The sequence below is a fragment of the Cynara cardunculus genome, assembly GCF_001531365.2.
Source record: "Cynara cardunculus var. scolymus isolate 2C chromosome LG 1, CcrdV1, whole genome shotgun sequence".
Taxonomy (NCBI): Eukaryota; Viridiplantae; Streptophyta; class Magnoliopsida; order Asterales; family Asteraceae; genus Cynara; species Cynara cardunculus.
This window is the reverse complement of record NC_037528.1, coordinates 17,928,983-17,951,350: the sequence shown is the minus strand read 5'-3', so window position 1 is coordinate 17,951,350 and position 22,368 is coordinate 17,928,983. Positions and strand designations below refer to the sequence as shown.

The window sequence follows — 22,368 nt, the reverse complement described above, 5'->3', positions numbered from 1 at the left end:
GTTGTTAGCGACAAAACATATGCCAAGAAAGGGACTCATGTTTTATAACATAGAAGCTGAATAGAAAACAAATGAAAATATTTCTTTTTACTGCCATTTATTTATACCCACAATAATCATTGTAGGAAAAAAGGAACTTGTTAAATTACCCTGAATTCATATGAATTTTAGGGCAATATATATATATATATATATATGCATAATTTGATAGTACAGAAGAAAATGGACCTGCGATGGAAGAGGAGGTGGACATGAGAAACATAGATCATGCACGGCGGTGGATGGGGCATTCCACTAAGTCGCCTTAGCGGTTGTCTTCCCAGCCAACTAGTGTGATTTCCCTGAGTTGAAGACATTTTGATCAGATGAGGTCAGTCTTATTTTGCAGGTTCATCGAACACTTGATGATCACTCTGTTTTGTGATCTTCGTGTCATAAATGGTGGTGTTGGAGAGAGGAGGCGGCATTAGACAGGTCCTGGAAATGGAGAAGTTATAATGTATGTTGATGGTGGTTTGGGAGGGTTGAGATGCATGGGAGGATGAGGACGAAGCGGCGGAGATGACGATGGAAGGAAAAATGGAGATGATTTTGCACGAGAGTTGTCATCGAAGAAGACTGTATCCCTTGATCGAGGGTTTTACGAGACCTGTCTACCCACAACCCCTCAGCCATGGCGTCAATCACCAGGCTTCAGGCTCCAGGCTCCAGGCCACCATCTACAATGGTTAGTAACATGTTTGGGATTGCTTGTTTGATAATCAGTTTTTAGTGTTTGAATGGAAAAAATAAATTGTTTATACCGATGGTAAATCGGAAATAAAAAGTTTTTAATAAGTTAGTATTTTTAATTTATCAAAAATAATTTATCAGTTTTGAAAATCAAATTATTTTTTTGTCCTTTTATTTAACCCTTAAAAACCTATTTGTTTATTCTATTTTTTCATTTGCATGATTTCTCTAATCTCATCTTCCATCCAGTGGCGTGTAATCGATCGAAGAGATGGCAACAATAAGGATTCGAGTTTGATTATTTCAATCCAGTGTATACATTGGAGCTCAGGCGACATTGGTTTCTTCAGATTCTGTTCTTTCGCAACAATTTAGGGTTTCTAATATGATGTCTCGATGAATGCAATTGCTTACAAAAAGATCGATTTATGCTTCTTAAAATTTCATTTTAGGATTGAAATTAGTATTTCAAACGTTTCGTTGGGGTTTGATCTTCTTTTTGTTCGAACTTCCTGCTTTCGTTTACATTTTTGCTCAAAAGTCTCTTAAGAAGACGACGAATCATGGCTGTCTTCTTCATTATCATTTTGGAGAACGAAGGGGTGTCATTTTAGTCATTTTACATGTATAAGTAAAAATTGTCAAAACGTTAAAAAATAACTTATCAATTTATTACGTTTTGGTACCGCCATAAGTTAATCCAAACATTTTTTATAAAACTTTAGTTTGACACCACATAACTTGACAAGTACTTTCACACAAAATATATATATATATAAACGTATTATATGTTGTATTTTGATAAATAATAATCTTATTATGTTTTTCCAAATGTTTAGTAAAAAGAAACATGTTTTAAAATCTGAAAATTCTCATTTTTGGAATATGTAGAAAACTATGTAAAAATAAAAGTTTCACTTAATTTTCTTATAGTTAAAATGAATTGGTTTTTAACTAACATAAATCAAATTTGAAATATATGAATATTCAAAAACCGGTTTTTGTTCGTGAAATCCCAAAGATTTATAATTTTTACATATATGACACTACAAAATTTCATAATAAAATTAATATTTTTTTTATTAACCTAGATATCCAACCCGTTATGCGAGCTGACTAATTCCAGAGTGACCACCTGCTTTGTAGATAGCCCGGAGTCACCGCATTTGAACCTCCGTGGCCACATGAGGGTTTTTATTCCTCATTGGATTTGAACCGGAGACCTCCTGATACTTTTGACCTTTGGAGTCAAGCTCAAACCAATCAGGCACTACCCTTGTGGTTAATAAAATTAATATTATAGATTAATTGTTTTAAACATATTTAACTTGATGTTATATACAAAACCGAAAAACAATTCATGTGAGTGTAGATCAAGATCAAGGAAACAACTAATTAGAAGAAATCATTATACAATGAATGAAGGTTTCTAAATGAACACGACATAAACAGATAGTTCGTAGGTTATCAAATTATTTAAGGTTGCTAAATGAACATATCCTTAGTTTTATAATATTTAAAATTTAAGAAACTACGTTTAGTTTATTATATATCAATTTCACAATTATATTTTAATTAAATATTAATAAATAAGAGGGAGTTTCATTACAAATATAAAAGACTTATGTTAAAAAATAATTGAAATATTTATGAAAAATTATAATAATTCATTATTGTTATAAATAATATTTATGGAATCATTGTTTTAAAAAATAGATATTTATAAAAACAAATATTTAAATTTACTTTTTCATGGGGAAAAAGTGGTAACCGAGAATTACAATGTTAGTAAAAAACAAGGGGACAAGTTATGTCTTTTATCAAAATAGAAGGACTAAAAATGTATTTTTCATTTTCCTTTTAAATGGTGCCTTTCTGCAAATTACTCCATTTCAGTTGGGAATGCAGTTAACATCCATCGCGTGAGTACGAGTCCTCGGTGTACCGGAAGAGAAGTAAGCTGCGACAACGTTTCCTTAGAGCCTCTACACGTTTTTTCTCGCAACGACTAAGAAGGTATGTAAGAAGCAGATATCATCCTTGCAAAATGTACATGCATGCTACCTGTTTGATGAAAGTTCCCAATGAAAAGTTTTTTTCTAATTTACCATGCCTCCTGTTCCAAATTGAAATCTTCTGTGGAAAATGATGTTTAAAGGTAAAGAGTCCTACTTGGTATAGAAAGTGCAATGTTATCAAGTTTACTACTTACTGTGGCATATGTTTGCTTTATTCGTATTCCGGGAGGTGGACGCTAATTGGGGAATGGAGATGGTAGCAATTTTTCAGATATACTTCTTAAGTTTGGTTATTTAGTGGTGAGAAAATGATGGATGTGTCATATGACATAATATGAATACAATTCACTTAACCAGATAGATTTTCGGTTCCTTGCTGTTGATATCAAGTTTAGCATCAGCCAAGAACAGTTAAGAAATGTACCGTGCTACCTTTGGTGTATAATTGTGAACGTTATGGATTAAATAAGTTGTTTTCCCTTAATATTATGGTAAAAGGAATACATATGAGAAAGGTTTAAGCAAGCAATAGGTAATGTACCAGAAGTATTTAAGTTGCGATGAGAACATAACTTGCACATGCAGAGTCATAAATGTGGAAATCCAATTGCACACATGCTACAATGAATTAAACGGTTTTGTATCTAAATACGTTGAATATGTTGTCTCAGCAATATTCGCGATATATTATTTTAGAACTGTTTGCTTAGATTTCCATTATTATTACTCAATAAGTCGCAACAACGTGAAAGAAGAAACTGATATTTACATCTTGGTGTTAGCCCACATATGTTCTTTCTTGGTTCTGCCTTTGGACTGATTGCCACCCCTGTTTTTTTCCTTATCTTAAGTCTTAACTTATCACTGACCCCTTGTAAACAAAGTCAGAGCTTCAGCTTGATTTTTGGGATAAGAATCACCAGTACCTTGTTATGACTTATGACTTTGCATTTTGTAAAAGCAATCTCTCCTTTACTGGTAGGTATGATGAAGTAAAAATATCTCCTGGTGTAAAGAGGATAAGCTTCTGTCATTGTTGGTTCATAGTAGAATATGATGTTTGGCCTTCAATCCACAATACTCCCTCTCAGCCGGCTTGTCGGTAGATGTAATTTAGTGAAGGAAGATGCTAAATTAGGTATTGAACATAATTTCTGGAATTTTGTAGTCTCTCCGTTTTTACAAATGTTGCAAGATCATCCCACAAGAGTTCAGTTAGATGAACAACTACCCTGATGATAAATCTGTTTTTTTTGTAGAAGTTGAGATGAAAAGTACTAACAAATAAGTCATTCTTGGTTTCAAACAGAAATAAGATGGAGTAGAAGATTTATTACCCTCTTGAATCTTTTCCATCTAGTCGATTCCTTTGCAATAATGTTATGAGGCTTTGGTTATGGCTAATCTGGATATCATATTGTTCAATTATCAGCATAAGCTAGTGGGAAAATCAGTCTAGTAAGGTGATTGTCTTGGAAAAAAGGTGCATGTCCAAGGGGATCTCGCATGGTGGGTACTGTGAGTCTGTAACTATCTTATTATATTCAAGTTGCAGCAAAGTACTTATGCTTTAGTTACATCCTCTCAAGCATATCATTTAGTCAATTTTACCTAATTTTATTTTTCTTTTCAGTTTTAGAGATATGGGTTTCGGTATAAGTTAACTGTGTACATATTTTGCAGCAGCAAGAAGCGTCATCTGTAGTAGTTAGATACTTAGACCAAGTTTCTCATAATCGGGAAAACCAATTTTAGTTCCTATTAACTCTCTCTTTCCCCTGTCACTTATTGTCACTATTGATTTTCTTCTATTGAAGGTTGTGAAGCACAGACAAGTTCAGGTGTGCTAGTGTTCTAGTGGTGTCAGCGAAATGCTGGGTGGTCCAGGGCTTGAGTCTGTCGTTGATCGTAAGTATAATACCTCGTTGTTTTCTTTTACTTCTATATCAACTTTCTTTGGCAGTTTTTTTTGTTCAAGAGATTTCCATTAATCGGTTTTGGTTCTTTCTGTGCTTGATTTTATAAGAATTATGTTTATATATATGTACTATCTTTCTCTCCCTTACTGTTTACTGGTCTTGCAGAAATCATTTCAGTTATCACTAATGATGGGCGGAACATAGTGGTGAGATCTGTGGTTTGGATTACTACAGCAAGTAAGGTGCTCAAGTTTAAATTGCTGATTGGCTGTACTAATTAAATAGTTTTACATACAGGGTGTTTTGAAAGGTTTTGATCAAGCTACCAATATAATTCTTGATGAATCTCATGAAAGGGTTTATTCTACTAAGGTTTGTTCTGCCTCCATAAAGAATCTAGGATCTATCATATATAATGGTGTTTTTCTGTTACATTAACTTTAGGTTTGCCAAACAAGATTTGTTAATCCCTTACTCAGATGAACTTTCTATCAGTACATGCACACACACACTTGTATGTGTATGTGTCACATGCAAGCCAAATCATTTCAGCTTTAGATTATGTGTTACGGTTGAAAATGGGTTGGTCCAATGCATGGTGAACAGTGATCCCAGAAAACTTTTTCTTTGTAGATACTGTCCATAAATGTTTCTGAATGGTTAACCATGCATTTATAATTTAGTTGTTGCAAGAACATAAGGTTGCTCGGATTCATTGACTCTTTGATTTGCAGGAAGGTGTTCAGCAACTTGTATTAGGTCTCTACATCATAAGGGGTGATAACATGTATGATGTTTTTAAAAATACATGTGATTGAGTTTATATTTGTTCATATATATATATATATATATATATATATATATATATATGTTTGTAATCAATTCTATCTTTGTCACTTCACAGAAGCATAATTGGGGAATTAGATGAAGAACTGGATGCAAGCTTGGATTTGTCAGAACTGAGAGCTCATCCTCTGAAGCCTGTTATTCATTAATGTGCTACAAGGTATTCTTAGTAAAACCTTGAATCTTGTAAGGGAAGTAGATGATGAAATGGATTTATTATGATATTATTTGATTTAAATATGCATCAAACCTGAAGTGCTATTGACTATTATATATCTATGGAACGTACACAGACCCTCCATCCCAAGGGGTAGAGCGGTTGTTTCTATGAAGAACCAACTCCCTGCTTGTGAAAAGAAGAAAGCTTGCCCACAAAGTTTAAATGAAGAAATAACGAAGAAAAAAATGATCTTTATTATCCCAAATATGTACGATGATCTGCGGCACACACTAAAACATGAATGCATCCTCATAATATCAATAAATCAAGAAAACTCCACCTATATAATGTGATAATACAGCCTAAACCTCAAGAGATGAATCGAAAGAATTATATCTTAAACTTGAAACTACAGCTACTATCCCTGATCCTGATAACATTATCAGCAGATAAGCCATTCACATTAAGCCTGCACCTCACCACTGGCTTCCATTTTGGCAACTTCAACTTACCAAGCTTAATCCTAACCGGAACTCTAGCCCTGATAACCAATGGCACAGTTCCTGTCTGTTGCTGTGCCAGTAACGAGTTCATCACACCAGTAGCAGCTCGAGTCTGTCCAGTTAGAGCCACGTCTAGCACCGTGGTGTTCTTATGACCCTGATAGAATTTGGGCAACGAACCTTCACAAAGATTTGTTCCTCTATAGAGAACCGTCAGCTTGGACCCACCCTCGTAGTAAATTCCAATTTTGGTATTGGGATTTCTTGCCGTAATGTTTACATTAAACTGCGCATATAAGGTGGTGTCATTATCGAGGCTGAACCTAGTAACGGTCATGCCATCGACCGAGTATCTTGGTTGTTTCGGGTCGAACCCAAAGTACACGATTGCTGCTAAGATGCCTAGACTGATAACGAGTAGTACCAGGAGACTTAGTGTCCAACACATGAATCGACAACAGCAGCCTCTCTTCTTTGGTGGTTTAGAGTATTGGACCGGGATGGTTCGGTGGTGTGGTGGGAAGGGTTCGACCACATTGGCATTATCGGACTTGGATGAGCCTCTGGGCACCAATGGAGCAGTGGGTTTCTGGTGTGACTCGAGGTCGTTCATGGGTTGAACTGGGTCAGGGTGGATTCTTTGGTGATCAGCCATTAAAATGCGAATGAAAAGGTTGATATTTGTGAGTTTGTATTCTTATTTTGGATCCAAATGTGGAGATTATATAGGAATGTTGGAAGAAATGAAAAGAGTAGGAAGGTTCCTAAGATTGACTTTGTAGGTATGAAAAGGTTGTTCAGTCTCTTTTCCTAGAACCTCATTAAGCTACAAATGTTTTGTCTTTTTTTTTTAGTTATTATTTTTAATTTATGAAAAATTATAATTTAGTTGAAAATATCGTGTTGGTGTACAACTCATCAAAATTAAAATGGATCCTTGAGTTGTGGATTTCTTTCATACGGGACACGTTACTAAAGAACAGATTCGTCATGCATATTTTATATTTTTTTATGATAAATGTTACTGAAAAAATGGATATTCATGATGTATATCATATTGGTGTACGAGTATTAAAAATTGTTATATATATATGAACGTAGATGAGTTTTCATAATGAATGTTATACAAATATATCGCTTCATGTAAAAAAAATAGTTAAGACCTATATCAAAACGGATATCAAATCAAAAAAAATGAAATGTTTGCTTTTTGATATAATTTGTTGATTAAAATATTATTTATTTTTAAGATAATTTAATTTAAAAATTAAGAAGGTAAAAGTTTTTAATTAAAAATGAAATAGATAGGATTTGTGATTCACCAAGTTAAATTTATATTTGTCTCTAATCACCCTTAATTAACTATTTTATGCTTTAATCTTTAATTCGTTTTCTTAATTTCGATTGATGGTCCAAATCTGTCCATTGAAAATTTAGTTTCCAACTTAATTATGAAACCAAGGAGCCGTTTACCAAACACTTACCCAGGTAAGCGCTTACCAAATCACATTACCTCACCGGATTAATATGGTAAGAACCAAGAATCTTACCCGGTAAAAGCGAGACAAGAACCATGAGTCTTACCCGGTAAGTGAGAACAACGACTCCTACCATGGTAAGCGTTTATCGGGTAAATTGTTGCATACAATGTCGTTTTGGTGGACTAAAATCTTACCGGATAAGTAAATAACAGTATTGAATTTACTAGTAAGCACTTTTCAGGTAAGTGTTTGGTAAACGACCCTTAAATAAAATTATTGCAGCATACATAAATCTCAATTATTGATTAAAAAAATGTATGGTGAAATAAGTGGATATATTTGAATTAATATAATTCATAACAATAAGAACATATTGCAAGTGAAGGGCTTGAGAGTCTTTGTTTGACTTTGTCATACACGTTTTGTTTTGGCATATCACACAATTCATCAAGATTATATATCCGTGGATTCAGACTTAAACTATTACGTATGAAAAGAAGTTGACTTGATCCATTTTTCCATGACACAATGAATCGGTCAATAAAGTGAATTTGAAGCTTTCTATAAGTTGCATTTCATCATTTAAATCAAAATAAACTCAAACAAGTGTGCGCTCTGCACCTGCCTTACATGTTCAATATTTATCATGATTACATTGGTCAACAATTTAATCCCATTACACTTAAATGACATTAGTGATACAAATCATCAACATGAAGTCATCAGATATTGGTTATTTCTCAGACTTACAACATAACTCTGAATTGTTCTGTTCCAAACTTAGTTATATAGTTTATTCCCAGACTTAGAATACAACTCCAAACTCCTCTTTAGAGTTACGTTTCTGAGTTATAAGAAATCAAAATTCTTGTGACTTAGAGTTATGCTCGTAGATACTTTCTAGACTTAGAAAACAACTCTGAATTCCTCTTATTCAGAGTTAAGTCCAGAGTTATTTTCCAGTCTAATAATAGAATTCCGAATTCTTGTGTTTCAGACTTAATGTTCAGAGTTAATGTCCAGAGTTTTTTTCATTTAATAAGAGCCAAGGACAATCATTATCAAAAGTTGGTTTATTTCTATGACAACGGAAAATTTATACAAACTTGTAGCATTGGCTAATTTTAGCAATTAACTCTTGAAAAGAACTTTACACTTGTAGCCAGATTGGTCGTCTTGATTTAGAATTCTTGCAACGCTAGCTATTGTCTGTCATGAACTCTGGAGGATTTCTTAGCCCTTGTGTTTGTCAAGCCTGATTCCGTCTTTCATACAGAGCTTAACAGAGGTTCTGCACATGCTATGCGGTCAATCTGAACCAGACTTCGTGTTTCATGCAGAGCTGCACAGAGGTTCTGCATTTAAGTCTTGAGAAAGAGCTCTGTCTCTTCACGTAATTCGTCGAGGCTCTGTCTCTTACTCCGAAGATGGCTTTCAGACTTGTAACTCTGAATTGTTTCCGTCTTAATCTCTGGAAACTTTCTTTACGCTTGTGTCCTTGAAGCCTGATTCCGTTCTTCATACATAACTTAACAAAGGTTCTACAGGTGCTATGGGGTCATTCTGATCCTGCCTCCGTCCTTCATACAAAGCTTCATAAAGGCTCTGTACTTGTCTTGAGTAAGAGTTCTATCTCTGCATGTACCACCCAGAACCTCTGATTCCCTTTGTTTGTCTCATACAGAGGTATACAAAGGCTCTGCATGTACTAAGTAGCGCTGCATATTGGATCTACATTGTTCGTCTTCAATTAGAAGTTTTTCTGATCATCGAAGCACATGCCGTCCTTTGTATATGTAACATTTAATTCTAGAGTAAGAGAATATGTATATCAAAAATTTAATCGGACTTGTACTTTTGTCTAAGTTTATAAATTACCTCCGATTATTAATTCTTTATAAAATACATATCAGTTTCGTTTTTTGTCATTAACCCGTGTAATACACGAGTCCAAACCTAGTATATATATATATACACACACACACACACATAAAGGAGCGATCAAATGAAAACCACTCAATTTGTAAAAACCGTAAAAACCTCATTCCACCAATCATAATTTTTCATTTTGTTCATTTTTTTGTAATTATGAGAGATTGATTAATCATTTTTATTGTGAAGGATGTTAATCATGGATATTATCATCTTCATTATTTTAATTTTAAAGAAATACATGAAAAAGTTTAATTAAAATTTCATTAAGTAGTATATGAAACAATTTCATAACCATATATGAAACAACTTCATCAAAAAAAGTATTATATGAAACAATTTCACAAGATTAAACAATTTCATGAAAAAATTTCATAAGATTAAACAATGAAATCGACGAATGAGAATAGTTTTTMCRRTTTTTACAAATTAGAATGGTTTTCATTTGATCGCTCCTCTATATACATATAGATATATATGTGTGTGTGTAAACTCCATTATGGAGATGAAACAGAAGATAGGAAAGGTGGATGGTGTTTTAAGCGGAAGTAGATGGGATGGAGTAACCGGAGCAAAGATTGAAGAACCTTTTTTTGGTCGATGGTCCCTATTTTAACGATGTGTTGAGGTTTACAACGACAAGATCGTGGGTTATTTATGTTCTCGATTCCACGACAATTCTCATGGGGAACTCCATTGTTCTTGATTCATTCTCGGTATACACATGTTTGGCTCTGCAATTTGGTCCCTGGGTGTTTTCTTGGTACGCACATGTTTGAGCCCTATGACTTGTCGATGGCCAACGATGGAGTTTGGCCTGTGATTTGGCCTCTGGGTTTGGGTATGAAAATTGAAACCGTTTTCATCCCTCTCACAAACTCAACCTACTAACCAAATCCGACCCCCACAAACTCAACCTGCAAATCACAATCACAGGGACAAATTGTCCCTATTGATGAACAAAAGGGACAAAACCAAACTAAACTCGGTTTTTCAGCAGAGGGAGAGAAGAGGAAGATGGTGGTGATGGTTTGTGACGTCGGCTATGGAGTTGAAGCCGGTGGTGGAACGACCGAGGAAGGGGAAGGGGAGCACCTGTGCAAGGGGTTTCAAACTGGGGGCTTACTCCAATTCCGATGTGTAGACATGTATACGTACATATGTGTGTGTGTATATATATATAATTATATTTCTAAAAGAAAATTAAGAAAATAGGTAAAAAGACAATGTCCCTCACTCTAACAGAGTTAGTGACCAGGGACCAGTTTCTAAAGTAAAATGAGAACCATGAGGACGATTTATGAAGTTTTCAAAGTTTGGGTCTCAGTTTCAAAGATTTCACTAAAGCACAAGGACCAAAAATAGAGTTTACTCTGGTATTTATATAGGGAAGATACTCAAACATATTTATTACCACTAAGGTTTAAACCCTTGACCTCTAGAAAGGCTAATTGGTCGTTTACCAAATGCTTAGACAGACAAGAGACATCACACTCACTTACCTTATCGTGTAATATTCTCGACCATCAAAATGATTGTCGGTAAACATCTTAAACCCGGTAAGGGATCAAATGGGTCTTGGTCTCTACTTTCTACCACCGTTTTCCTTGTACAAGCCTACAAGGCTAAACTACTCCATACTTCATATAGCTTGAGCAACTTTAGGTATTGTAAACGATCAAATGGGTCCTTGGGGAACCTTGTTTCTTAACGAATTGAGGTGTTAAATACTGCAACTGGCAGTAGTCGAATCAGGTACTTGAGCAAAAACAATCATTGTAACCAATCTCTAGGAACCATCACTTGGTCCTTAGACCGACTATGATCTAACAGGGCTCTATGGCAAAAGTGATTTCTGGTCTTCTTGTACCATTTCTAAAACGGCTTCTAGAAAACCAACACCACCCCGAAAATCTTCTTGGGATGGAAACACATGCACGAAAATATTCAGAAACCCAGGTAAAAGGATAACAAGCAAGTCGATGGTATATTTACAATGCCATTTTTAAAGCTTAAGCAATCAGGTCTTACAATGAGGATGAAAACCAAGTTATAAAAGAATTCTTCAAATTGCAAAGATACAGTAATATTACTTACATATATTTACACTTCATGACCAAGAGGCATCAAGAATTCAACCCTTAAAAGGCCCTCATAGCAACTTTGCTTGTTGCATGAACGCCCCTAGCAGCAACTCTTAACACTGCTCGACTCTGGTACAACCTGTTCAATGAAGATCAGGAGATTAAACAAGCCAGATAAAAACCCGCTCAACTAATACAAGTATTCCTTCATACGTACACGATCAACAGTTTTTCTTTTGCTGATTTATTTTCAATTAAATGATATTTTAGCTCAACATCAGGACTTGAAACTAAACCTCAATGTTTAAACTGGAATAGAATCTGTGTTCTATCCAAATGGAGTAGAATGCTATTTTCCAGTTCTCAATAGATACAAAATCAATAAGAGAGCTTCAAAATAAACATTTGCTATACGGGTTCAGAAACACTATCTACATGCATCTGATGGAGCTCTTTGGCTCGCTCTTTGTATAAAAATTTATGGAATTGCTTTTGGTAAATGCATAGTTTAAGTTTAGAGAAACATTCACATGGAAAAAAAACATTTTTGAAGGATTAACATGCTTGCTATGAGAGTGAGCCAAGCAAGGCATCTAATAAGGGACATATAGTTAACGATTCACCTAACTGTCATGGATTCATCACTGAGCATGAATGAAAAACCAGGCTACATAGCTATACTAAACTGTTTAAATAGCGTTTATTTACATCATTTTATCTTGTATAATTCGAACTTTTGATCGATCTGGATACTTGGGAGCCTATGGATGAAGACACTTCAATCATTTATGATGATCCCTCTAAAGAAGTGGAAGCTTATCGCCATAGATAATGAATAAATAGGAGTTAATATCATTCCAATTGCCATTACAAATCGTGTTATTCTATCAGGCCAAGGCCTCATTATATATATGTCCTTTTGTGTCATTGAACAAACTATGTTTTTGGAGATATAACCTTTATGTTTAACATAAGCTATTTACAACCTCAATTGCCTGACTTTATGCTTGGACCAATGATTAATGATATTCCCTTTACTGGTCATGAGATGGTATCTTTCAAAACAGTCATGGGATGGGCAACGAAGTCTTAATCTCTAGCATAACCTCTCATGAATCTTTTTCATGAACTACCAATATGATAATTAACAAACTCGTGTGTGCAAGACCACTATACAAAAGATCCTTGCTAAAGGACAGGAGCATGTTTAAAATAACCAGTGATTCAATTGACATTGTGTCTACACTTCTTAACAAGAATTGCACAAACGGACCCCTCTGGAGTGTATGACACAAACACCAGTCTTTAAAGAAGAAAACTCTTAATGAGTCCGTCCCCTTTTCCCAAAATATTTATCAAGGAACCATCTTACTTGCATTTCAAATCCAAATGGAAGAAAAAACCAACAAAAGAGCAAGAACTCACCCTGCTAGAGCAAGTCCCCAGGTTGCCATCAAATAAAACATCTCCCCAGCTTGCCATATGTCTAATATCTTCTCAAACTTACTCTTGCCACCCAATGCCTTGGCCAGGGCTGCAAGTTCACAAATTAAAGCATGCATTAGCCCTTGCATCTAAATCAGAATATAACATATGACAACATAAACTTATTGAACATTTCAAGTTTCAAGTTTCAAGAGAGAAACTAGAAGTCCTACAAAATTTAAGAAAGTAAGAAGAAAAGAGTAAATTACAAAGTCATATTGAACTTGAAAATTATACAATACCAATTAGGGTTGTTATAATTAATTATAAATTAGAAATCCTAGAAATTTAAGAAAGTAAAAAAGAAAGAGTAAACTACAAAGTCAACTGAACTTGAAGATGAAGATCAAGACCAATTAGGGTTGTTATAACTAATCATAATTCATTCAAATTTGTGATTTTTATTGTATTTTTATTCCCATAGATTGCATTCGGAACTTATTGTTGTTAAGATAAGTTGAATATGGAAGAGTAACAAGATATAGGGTACATCAAAGGATAGGACTATTACTTAAACAAGCAATACACACACTCATCTTCTTTCTAATCCAAATTTTATGTGGTTTGATTTACACTATGGATTTTATTTTCATGAATCAATATGGATTTATCTTCAAAAAACCCAATTTTAAGGTGGAGCAAAAGAAGACAGTTTGCTATTCCTCCATGGATTTTTCAGTCTAAATTGGTGGATCAAGTTCAAAACTTGAAGATTTGATCATATTCTCTAATCAATCAAGATGCAAATTAGAATTTTCATTTTAGATCTAATTCTTACCTCGTGTGTGCATTTGTTGATGTATAATAATTTTTTTTATTAAAAAGATGAAGATGATATGCAGAAAGAAGGCCAGTTTATCATTAATTCATTCCTTTTCTACAACTTTACTTGGTGGGTTAAGGTCAAAAGATGGAAATTTTCAATTAGTTTATTCCAATTAGAACTTTGGGTCTTAGATTTATCGTGTGTTTTCTAGTTGCATTTGTTGATGTACGATCAATTACATGACTGCCCTAAAGGAAAAAGGGAACCAACTGCCCCTCACAAAGATAGAACAATAACTAGCTCCTTCAGCTGACTCCCGATTTTCAAGAAAGGTTCCATCAAGTAAGAAAAGTCACAATTGGACACCATAACATGGATTAAACAAAAACTTGCAAACTTACTCTTCTGCATCTCCTCAGGTGCCAAATTCTGCATTTCCAGAAAAGATTGAAACAGTGTGAAATTGATGTCTTATGAGATCTTCTGTCAGTAAATCCTAAACATAACAAGAATTGAATGTCTTATACCTTAGCCTTTGGGTTTAACAGAATACATCTAGCCATAAAGTTGGCAATGCCATCCACCACCTGTTCCTGGCTAATAACTACATAATTCTCATTATCAATCCCACTCTTCTCTTCAACATTACCATGGACCATTTCATCAGAGACCCATATCCACAAACTTGGTTCTTCAAGGCCAAAATTAATTAAAATTTCATCTAGTTCAAGATCCATTCCTACCAAAATAAAAACCACACAATGTAAATATTGTAACCAATAGATGCCAAACTTCATCTACCAGGTTTCTCTCCCCATCAGGTTAAGAAAAGGGTAAACCACACAAGCAGATGAATGAATTCTTCAAACATAGAAAGAAACAAATAACCTGATGCATCATTGAGAGAAAACCTGCAGGGTATACCATCAACTGAATTGTTGTGGAGGGTCTTAAGTTGACTCAAGAACTTGGGAGATTCCACAGTATCCATAATACGAGAATGCAGCTGCAGTAGAATTGCTTATAAGTCTTTGCAATGACCATGTGAATCATGTGTATGTGATTCACGCAGCAAAGCTATTCCATCTATTCTACAGATTTACTCGCACTATAACAAGAAAACTTGATCTCTGACTTCAAACAAACATGTATTCAGTTTTCCAATTCAAATGTGCACAGCAGTCACTCCCTTGAGTTGTAAACGAGTGTGGTTACCACGATTAGTAAAAAAAGAACCAATATCAGTTTTGAAGCTCAAAATTATCTCGGTTTGACCACAATAGGTAATAAACGGTTTAATTTTTTTTTTTTTAAAAGAGCGAGTAATATCAATCATCATTTTGAACTCCCTTCTCATCTGAATATGATTACAACTATTCACAGTTCAATCACAATTCCCCCACTAATTCTAACAGTATTAGTGACTCCGGGCGAGAAACATTAAACAACTCATCTGCATCTATTTGTTTGTATTTGTGCGTGCTTGTGTTAATAAGAAATAAGCGTAAATAGCATGTATGATAATAAAGCACATACGTCAGGAGGACAATCCTCCAATAAGCAAGGCGATTCGGATATGTTCTGAAGGAGTTTGAGGTTCTGTTCGAGTAAGCCTCTGAGTCGTTGATTCTCCAATCTTAAAGCCTCCAGTTCCTTTTCTTTCACCTGCTTTTTTTGGTTGTCGTCGTCTGATTTTTGTTGATGTTCATTGTTGCGGGGAAGGTGAGGGTGATGTTCGTGGGAGAATTCGGCGGCTTTAAAAGCCACTTCTGCCACTTCCAACACCGTCTTCGCGGTCTCCATCGTAATTCGGCCCATGATTTACGAATTCTACTACTTTGGTTGATCTTGCAGAAACGTCTGTGTTTTTAGGGCAACGGAAGGTGATGATGATTTAGGGGTGTTCGGATTTGGATCATCCCAAACATTGACGCTTCCCTTTGAGTTAACAAGGAAAGAAAACCTCTGACGGAAGCGACAGTATATATTTTCCACAAATACCCCTCAGCTTTGTTGAATAGACATAAGTGTATTGAAACTATATTTTGGGTTCATCGGTTGAAATCCAATGGATTTAGGTGGATCCGATCTGATCCAATCATCCATTGGTTGTTGGATTTTTTCATCTGATCCGATCCGATTAACATTGGATGTCCGATCGGATCGGTTTCATCTATTAGATGATACTATTGGTTATCCATTTGATTGGATTTGATTCGTCCATTCTTTTTGATCCAATACCCAACTAATTAATTCACCATTTCAACCAATTATTCATATATTTTCTTAAGTTATTAGAAAACAATATGTGTAAATATCAAGTAAAAAACAATATCGTGAAATGTTAATAATTATATATAGTTATTAATTGGATATTGGTTGGATGGGAATTAGATGGCCATTGGATTGAATCGGATCGGTTTTATTGGATGGTGGACTACCATCAAATAATCGAAAAGGCAATGTCTTCTTGCATAATATGGATTCCAAACATTCATGATCTGGATGTGAATGAGTCGAATTATTTCTCCCTAGGTCTATTAGTGAACCTTCTCTCCWGGGATTATGAAACTAGAAATATTCTTGTTATTGCTTCGACTCATATTCCCCAAAAAGTGGATCCCGCTATAATAGCTCTGAATAAATTAAATACGGGCATTAAGAGACCCATCGATTTAGATGTTGAAAATTTGGATCCGATCATGTCCAATTATAATCGGATATCCGATTTTGGTCGGTCGGTTCTAATTGGATCAATAGATTTAAATTAGTTCAGATGATTTTCTACACACCCATAATATTTTCACAAAGAAAATTTATATCCAACTTTAATTATGGTTGTATAAATGGAAAACATAAAATGGTGGGTGTTTTTGTAATCGTATAAGCTCTAAAGTTAATAGCTTTGATAAATCTTTAGTGGTTCTAAAAGGGTTTGAATCGATGATTAAGGAAGTAAACACAAAATCTTATCATTACTTTTATAACAACTTGACATTAATTTATTTGAATAAACCTCATGTTTGCTATATTTTGTAGCGTAGAAACTATTGGAAGTGATTTCATAGAATTTGGCAACTCTTACGTAAACAAACTCCCATCATCATCTTTGAATTTCGAAAGACCGTATGAAATTTTATATGAATAAATCCATTTTATACAATGGATTTAGAAAATTAACATAGTTTTTGACCTATTTGGTTTTGTGGGATTTGATCGGATTTGGAATTGGATTCTATTCAGTCCTGCATTTGGTTTAAAAAAGATCCTTGTTTTCAAGAGCGAATGATGGACAACAAAATCTTGCCTCAACGACATGGAACAAGATAGCACCCCAAAAAAACTAACATCTTCGTCTAGAGGAGCCTTAAAAAAGATCCTTGTTTTCAAGAGCTAAACGAATTAAGAACGACCGCAACTCGATTTTATGTATGATTTGTGATGATGCAATCGAGAGTGTGGAACATTGCTTATCAGGTTGTGATTCTACCAACAATTTGTGGGCAAATATTTTTAAACGGTGGAATATCAACTGCATGATTTCGTGGATCTTCTCTTATTCGATGGAGGCAACCATAATCGATGTTTCTCTGAAAGTTTATGGCAATCGATCATTTGGATTGTGGCTTACATTTTATGGAGAAATAGGAACGCTCGTGTCTTCAAAGGAGCCGGTTTAAGTGAAGATTTATTTGGGATAGTCTAAACTTGCTCACACAACTGGATCTCGTCAAAGATTAAAATTTTCTATAAGAACTAGGTTTCGTGGAAAGAGTTTCTTAATACGATTGTAACTTGATCTTTTGACTTGTTGTTTGGATTTATTTTGTCGGTTTATTGGTCAGTATTTATTGCCTTTCAGTTGTTCTATCTGTTTTTTGTAGTCATAGATGATCTTATTCCTCACCGGCTTTCTCTGTATGCTCTTGTTTTGTATGTGTTCTTTGCTAATTAATGCATTAGCTGTTTTAGAGAAACAATCTTTAAATTTTTTGGCAATTTAAAAGGAAGAAAAAGAAAAGGAAGGATTTGGTAAAAAGACACAAAGTTTGAGGGGAGTCTTGGCCCTTATGATTATATTGAGGTAGTATTTTATAAGATTTCATAATACTTTTTTATAATAATGTTATAAAGTATCATAAAAAAGTTTGTTTTGTAATAAACATTAATAAAAGGTGATTAAAATTGTTTTTATAATTATTAATAAAGTTTTTAAATTTATAAAAGATAAAATTTGATTTCATTCCAAGTTTTGCAAACTAAACATATTAAAAATTCCAAATCATTCCAAAAAAATCTAATTCCTTCAAAAATGTCTCATCAAATCTAATGTTTTCTGTTAACAAAAAGAAACCAATGTCAAATCCGATAAAAACGTGTGTATATATACACACATGCATATACAAAATTGGATTAAGGTGATAAGCGTAAGAAAAAAATTCAGCCTTGGATGTACATTAGGATGAGAAGCACCAAGATGTACCAGATCAATCCACGTATCAAACGCGATTCATAGGTGGGTTTGAGATTAAAGGTGGTTTAGATCCCCTTTACGTTTCTCATCTTAACTCTTCTTCTCACACAATTATTTACCTGCATATATACATATATGATTTTTGTTTGTAAAGATTTGGGTTCCGGTAAAAAATGGATGTTACGGTGAGAATGGTGAGAAGTGATTTCCACCCTTGGATCAATCCTAATCGAATATCAACACTAATGAGATGCACCAGATCAATTCTCGTATCAAGCACAATTCATGGAGTAGGGTGAGATTAAAAGTGATCAAGGGTCCAAATTCCTTCTCACACTTCTCATTTTAACTCATATTCTCATGGGATCTGTTTGTAAAATGGTAAAGCCATCTATCCATATATGATTTAAAAGCAAAGTGATTGAAGGGTAGTTTGTATAAAGAGGACAAAATTAGAGCTTTTAAATTTCAGTGGCCAAACAAGTCGTATGGTTTATCAAACTTCCCATTTTCAGAACATAAATCATAATCACATCTAACACCATAAGGTTAACCCCAGATCATTCTTGAATACATAGGTTACTTCTATAGACTACATCAACAATTGACATGGAGAGCATGCTAGAAACATCTCTCATCTGTTTCCCTATTTATATTGCACCCAATATTCCCTCCATAAATAATTAACTTCCTAAACCAAACTAGAATCAGACCATATCCATAGCAAACCAACATGTCAACTACAGTTTCCTTCTTTGCCCCTCATATTTCAGTATGCAAATCACAAGACTTTCCAAAAGATACAAGAAGCACCACCAGACAAAACCCATGTCCAAAATCAACTTTAGAGATCAAATTCAACAGGAGTAAACTGTTGAAAACCATTGGCCTTAGCCTCATAAGCAACACAGGCACTGGTGCACTTGCAGCAAGAGCAGAACCGGAGAGTCCAGTCGCTGCCGCTTCAAATAGAATATCTTATTCAAGATTCTTGGAGTACCTTAATAAAGGTGCTGTCATGAAGGTGGATTTGTTTGAGAATGGGACGGTAGCAATTGCTGAGATATTGAATCCTACCCTTGAAAAGATCCAGAGAGTGAAGGTTCAGTTGCCTCGATTACAACAAGGCCTTCTGACGGAACTAAGAGAGAAAGAAGTGGATTTTGCAGCTCATCCAAAGGAAATGGACATAGCAGCTGCTGCTATCGACTTGCTGGCGAACTTTGCTTTTCCATTGATATTTCTTGGTGCTTTACTCTTGAGATCGTCATCTACAAACACACCTGGAGGGCCAAACTTGCCGTTTGGACTAGGAAGGTATGATCAAGTAACTTTAAAACTAGTAATAAAATTTTGATGAAAACATGGACTATATAAAGTGTGTTTAAATAGAACCATTTTAGAAAGAAAAAACCAAAAAAAGATCTACCTTGAATTCGAATCTTGAATTTCTTAGGATTGAATCTCTTCAATAAAATTTGATGATGTAGCTGGTGTAGATGAAGCAAAAGTTCATAAATTTCAGGAGCAAGGCCAAGTTCCAAATGGAGCCCAATACAGGTATAACATTTGATGATGTAGCTGGTGTTGATGAAGCAAAACAAGATTTTCAGGAGGTTGTAGAGTTCCTCAAGACCCCAGAAAAGTTTTCTGCTGTTGGTGCAAGGATTCCCAAAGGTGTTCTTCTGGTGGGTCCACCAGGGACCGGGAAGACGCTCCTGGCCAAGGCCATAGCCGGAGAAGCTGGAGTGCCTTTCTTTTCACTCTCTGGATCAGAGTTCATTGAAGTGTTTGTGGGTGTAGGGGCATCTCGAGTAAGGGATTTATTTAACAAGGCGAAGATGAACTCGCCCTGTTTGGTTTTCATTGACGAAATAGATGCTGTTGGAAGGCAGAGAGGAACTGGAATTGGTGGAGGAAATGATGAGAGGGAGCAAACACTGAATCAGCTTCTCACAGAAATGGATGGCTTTAGTGACAGTGGAGTCATTGTTATTGCTGCTACTAATAGACCTGAGATCCTTGATTCTGCTTTACTCAGGCCAGGAAGGTTTGACAGACAGGTTGGTAAAAAACGCAAAAAGAACATTCCCAGAAAAAAGATTTGATATCCGAAAAACTTAATCTAAAATGGATTGATCTTGGACTGATTTTATGTTTTAATGTATAAACCACACTGCCTACTAAGTGATCCTACTGAATGCAGGTAAGTGTTGATCTACCAGATGTGACAGGAAGGGAAGAAATACTAAAAGTTCATAGCAAGAACAAGAAGCTTGGCGAAAATGTGTCCCTAAGTGTGATTGCCATGCGAACTCCAGGGTTCAGTGGTGCTGATCTAGCCAATCTCATGAATGAAGCAGCTATTCTTTCTGGCCGAAGAGGCAAGGATAAGATTACTTTGAAAGAGATCGATGACTCAATTGATAGAATCATTGCAGGAATGGAAGGAACTCAGATGACAGACGGAAAGAACAAGATGTTAGTAGCTTATCACGAAATTGGTCATGCAATTTGTGCGTAAGTAGTCACCTTACCGGTGCCATCCTTATAACACTATGCAATTAAAATAGGTCAGAACTTTTAGATCCTTTGGTGCTTGCAGGACTCTGACTCAAGGGCATGATGCAGTGCAAAAAGTAACATTGATTCCTAGGGGGCAAGCTCGTGGGCTAACATGGTTTATGCCTAATGAAGATCCATTGCTAACCTCTAAGCAACAACTTTTTGCTAGAATAGTGGGTGGTCTAGGAGGTAGAGCAGCAGAAGAAGTCATTTTTGGTGAACCAGAAATCACGACTGGTGCAGCAGGGGACTTGCAACAGATCACCCAAATAGCAAGACAGGTATGACTCTAAATAAACTCCATGCATTTTGACAACCAAAATTGACATAGATAAACTTCGATTTTGAAAAAATCAAGGGTGCCCTGTCGAATTTCATATGAAGTACTACAAATACCAACGTTCATAATGTTCAAATTATCATAAAATCATGCAAGTTTTGGATCATAAAAGATAAATATTTGACTACAGAAGTCATATGAGTAAACTTGAAGTAAAATGTAAGTCAATAGTCGTTCATTTCCACTTATTTACGAATAGATGGTAGGCAAAGGAGTGAATAGGAAAAAATGTACGAATATAACCAATAATTTGCATTCATTTGTGAATAGATGGTTACGAGATTTGGAATGTCAGAGATCGGGACATGGTCACTGATCGATCCAGCGGTACAAAGCAGTGATGTGGTACTAAGGATGTTGGCAAGAAACTCAATGTCTGAAAAACTAGCAGAAGACATAGATACATCAGTGAAATGCATAATCGAGAAGGCGTACGAGATAGCAAAATCACATATAAGGAACAACAGAGATGCGATCGACAAATTAGTAGATGTGATATTGGAGAAAGAAACCCTTACCGGCGACGAATTCAGAGCAATCTTGGCCGAATTTTCCGATGAGAGCAACACCGCCTGTGAATTAATCAAGGCCTAGACAGTCTCCATTTGTTACATACTTGATACGTTTCTATTTTATTTAACTTTTCTTTTTCTAATTAATATTCAAAATTATTTTATTTTATTTTTAATAAATATATTTCCTTATTTTTTATTTTCCTTTGATTATACATTGAAATAAATTATTGAATATTTAGGTGTGTTTGTTTTTTTTTTTTTTTTCAAAAAAGAGTTTTATTGTTCTCTTGTTGAATAAGCGGTCTTTTAGGAGTCTTTGATATTGCTTATAAAAATAACTTATTGATTTATTCTGGTGTTACATTGATAATAAGCACTTTTGAGTATTTGGATTAACAGTTTATACCGGTGTCAAATTGGTAGTAATAAGTTTTTGAAAAAGTTAAATCATTCTAACTTATAATAAATTGATAAGAATTTTCATGGAAAAGTATAAATTCTTTCGAATAAGCCAAATAAATACTAAAAAAATGAGGAATTTTAAATAG

At 34.8% G+C, this 22,368-nt stretch overlaps 4 protein-coding genes across 6 annotated transcripts; 2 read left to right on the top strand and 2 right to left on the bottom strand.

The window, feature by feature from the left end:
- Nucleotides 1–2,621: 2,621 nt before the first annotated feature.
- On the top strand, nucleotides 2,622–5,776 carry LOC112520209 (sm-like protein LSM8). Of its 3 annotated transcripts, XM_025128524.1 has the most exons (8): nucleotides 2,628–2,748; nucleotides 3,733–3,888; nucleotides 4,183–4,259; nucleotides 4,568–4,658; nucleotides 4,835–4,875; nucleotides 4,967–5,041; nucleotides 5,404–5,456; nucleotides 5,574–5,776. In XM_025128524.1, exons 4-8 carry the CDS (start codon nucleotides 4,622–4,624, stop codon nucleotides 5,662–5,664), a joined length of 297 nt encoding a protein of 98 aa, XP_024984292.1. In that variant the 5' UTR covers nucleotides 2,628–2,748; nucleotides 3,733–3,888; nucleotides 4,183–4,259; nucleotides 4,568–4,621; the 3' UTR covers nucleotides 5,665–5,776. The 3 variants fall into 3 exon arrangements, with proteins under 3 accessions (XP_024984286.1, XP_024984279.1, XP_024984292.1); XM_025128518.1 differs by lacking the exon at nucleotides 3,733–3,888 and having other exon boundaries at nucleotides 2,622–2,748; XM_025128511.1 differs by lacking the exons at nucleotides 3,733–3,888; nucleotides 4,183–4,259 and having other exon boundaries at nucleotides 2,622–2,748.
- A 133-nt stretch (nucleotides 5,777–5,909) lies between these two features.
- Nucleotides 5,910–6,870, bottom strand: LOC112520198 (NDR1/HIN1-like protein 6). The gene has a single exon (XM_025128500.1). The coding sequence runs from the start codon at nucleotides 6,831–6,833 to the stop codon at nucleotides 6,066–6,068; it is 768 nt and encodes a 255-aa protein (XP_024984268.1). The 5' UTR covers nucleotides 6,834–6,870; the 3' UTR covers nucleotides 5,910–6,065.
- Nucleotides 6,871–11,553: 4,683 nt separating this feature from the next.
- Nucleotides 11,554–15,855, bottom strand: LOC112528301. Its single transcript, XM_025139305.1, has 6 exons — nucleotides 15,463–15,855; nucleotides 14,815–14,932; nucleotides 14,454–14,665; nucleotides 14,328–14,355; nucleotides 13,101–13,209; nucleotides 11,554–11,814 (listed from the first exon to the last, which is right to left on the bottom strand). The coding sequence occupies exons 1-6, from the start codon at nucleotides 15,742–15,744 to the stop codon at nucleotides 11,733–11,735; spliced, it is 831 nt and encodes a 276-aa protein (XP_024995073.1). The 5' UTR covers nucleotides 15,745–15,855; the 3' UTR covers nucleotides 11,554–11,732.
- A 3,248-nt stretch (nucleotides 15,856–19,103) lies between these two features.
- Nucleotides 19,104–21,899, top strand: LOC112520246 (ATP-dependent zinc metalloprotease FTSH 6, chloroplastic). Its single transcript, XM_025128581.1, has 5 exons — nucleotides 19,104–19,717; nucleotides 19,926–20,463; nucleotides 20,607–20,920; nucleotides 21,006–21,246; nucleotides 21,576–21,899. Exons 1-5 carry the CDS (start codon nucleotides 19,134–19,136, stop codon nucleotides 21,897–21,899), a joined length of 2,001 nt encoding a protein of 666 aa, XP_024984349.1. The 5' UTR covers nucleotides 19,104–19,133.
- Nucleotides 21,900–22,368: the final 469 nt, after the last annotated feature.

Coding starts and splice junctions, on each gene's coding strand:
- LOC112520209 (XM_025128511.1), top strand. CDS start 4,622: ATGCTGGGTGGTCCAGGGCTTGAGTCTGTCGTTGATC. Junction 4,659..4,834: donor GCTTGAGTCTGTCGTTGATC/GTAAGTATAATA, acceptor CTGGTCTTGCAG/AAATCATTTCAGTTATCACT. Junction 5,042..5,403: donor AAAGGGTTTATTCTACTAAG/GTTTGTTCTGCC, acceptor TTTGATTTGCAG/GAAGGTGTTCAGCAACTTGT.
- LOC112520246 (XM_025128581.1), top strand. CDS start 19,134: ATGTCAACTACAGTTTCCTTCTTTGCCCCTCATATTTCAGTATGCAAA. Junction 20,464..20,606: donor CAGGAAGGTTTGACAGACAG/GTTGGTAAAAAA, acceptor TACTGAATGCAG/GTAAGTGTTGATCTACCAGA. Junction 21,247..21,575: donor TCACCCAAATAGCAAGACAG/GTATGACTCTAA, acceptor ATTTGTGAATAG/ATGGTTACGAGATTTGGAAT.
- LOC112520198 (XM_025128500.1), bottom strand. CDS start 6,833: ATGGCTGATCACCAAAGAATCCACCCTGACCCAGTTCAACCCATGAAC.
- LOC112528301 (XM_025139305.1), bottom strand. CDS start 15,744: ATGGGCCGAATTACGATGGAGACCGCGAAGACGGTGTTGGAAGTGGCA. Junction 14,666..14,814: donor TTCTCTCAATGATGCATCAG/GTTATTTGTTTC, acceptor TTATTTTGGTAG/GAATGGATCTTGAACTAGAT. Junction 13,210..14,327: donor ACCTGAGGAGATGCAGAAGA/GTAAGTTTGCAA, acceptor GTGAACTTGCAG/CCCTGGCCAAGGCATTGGGT.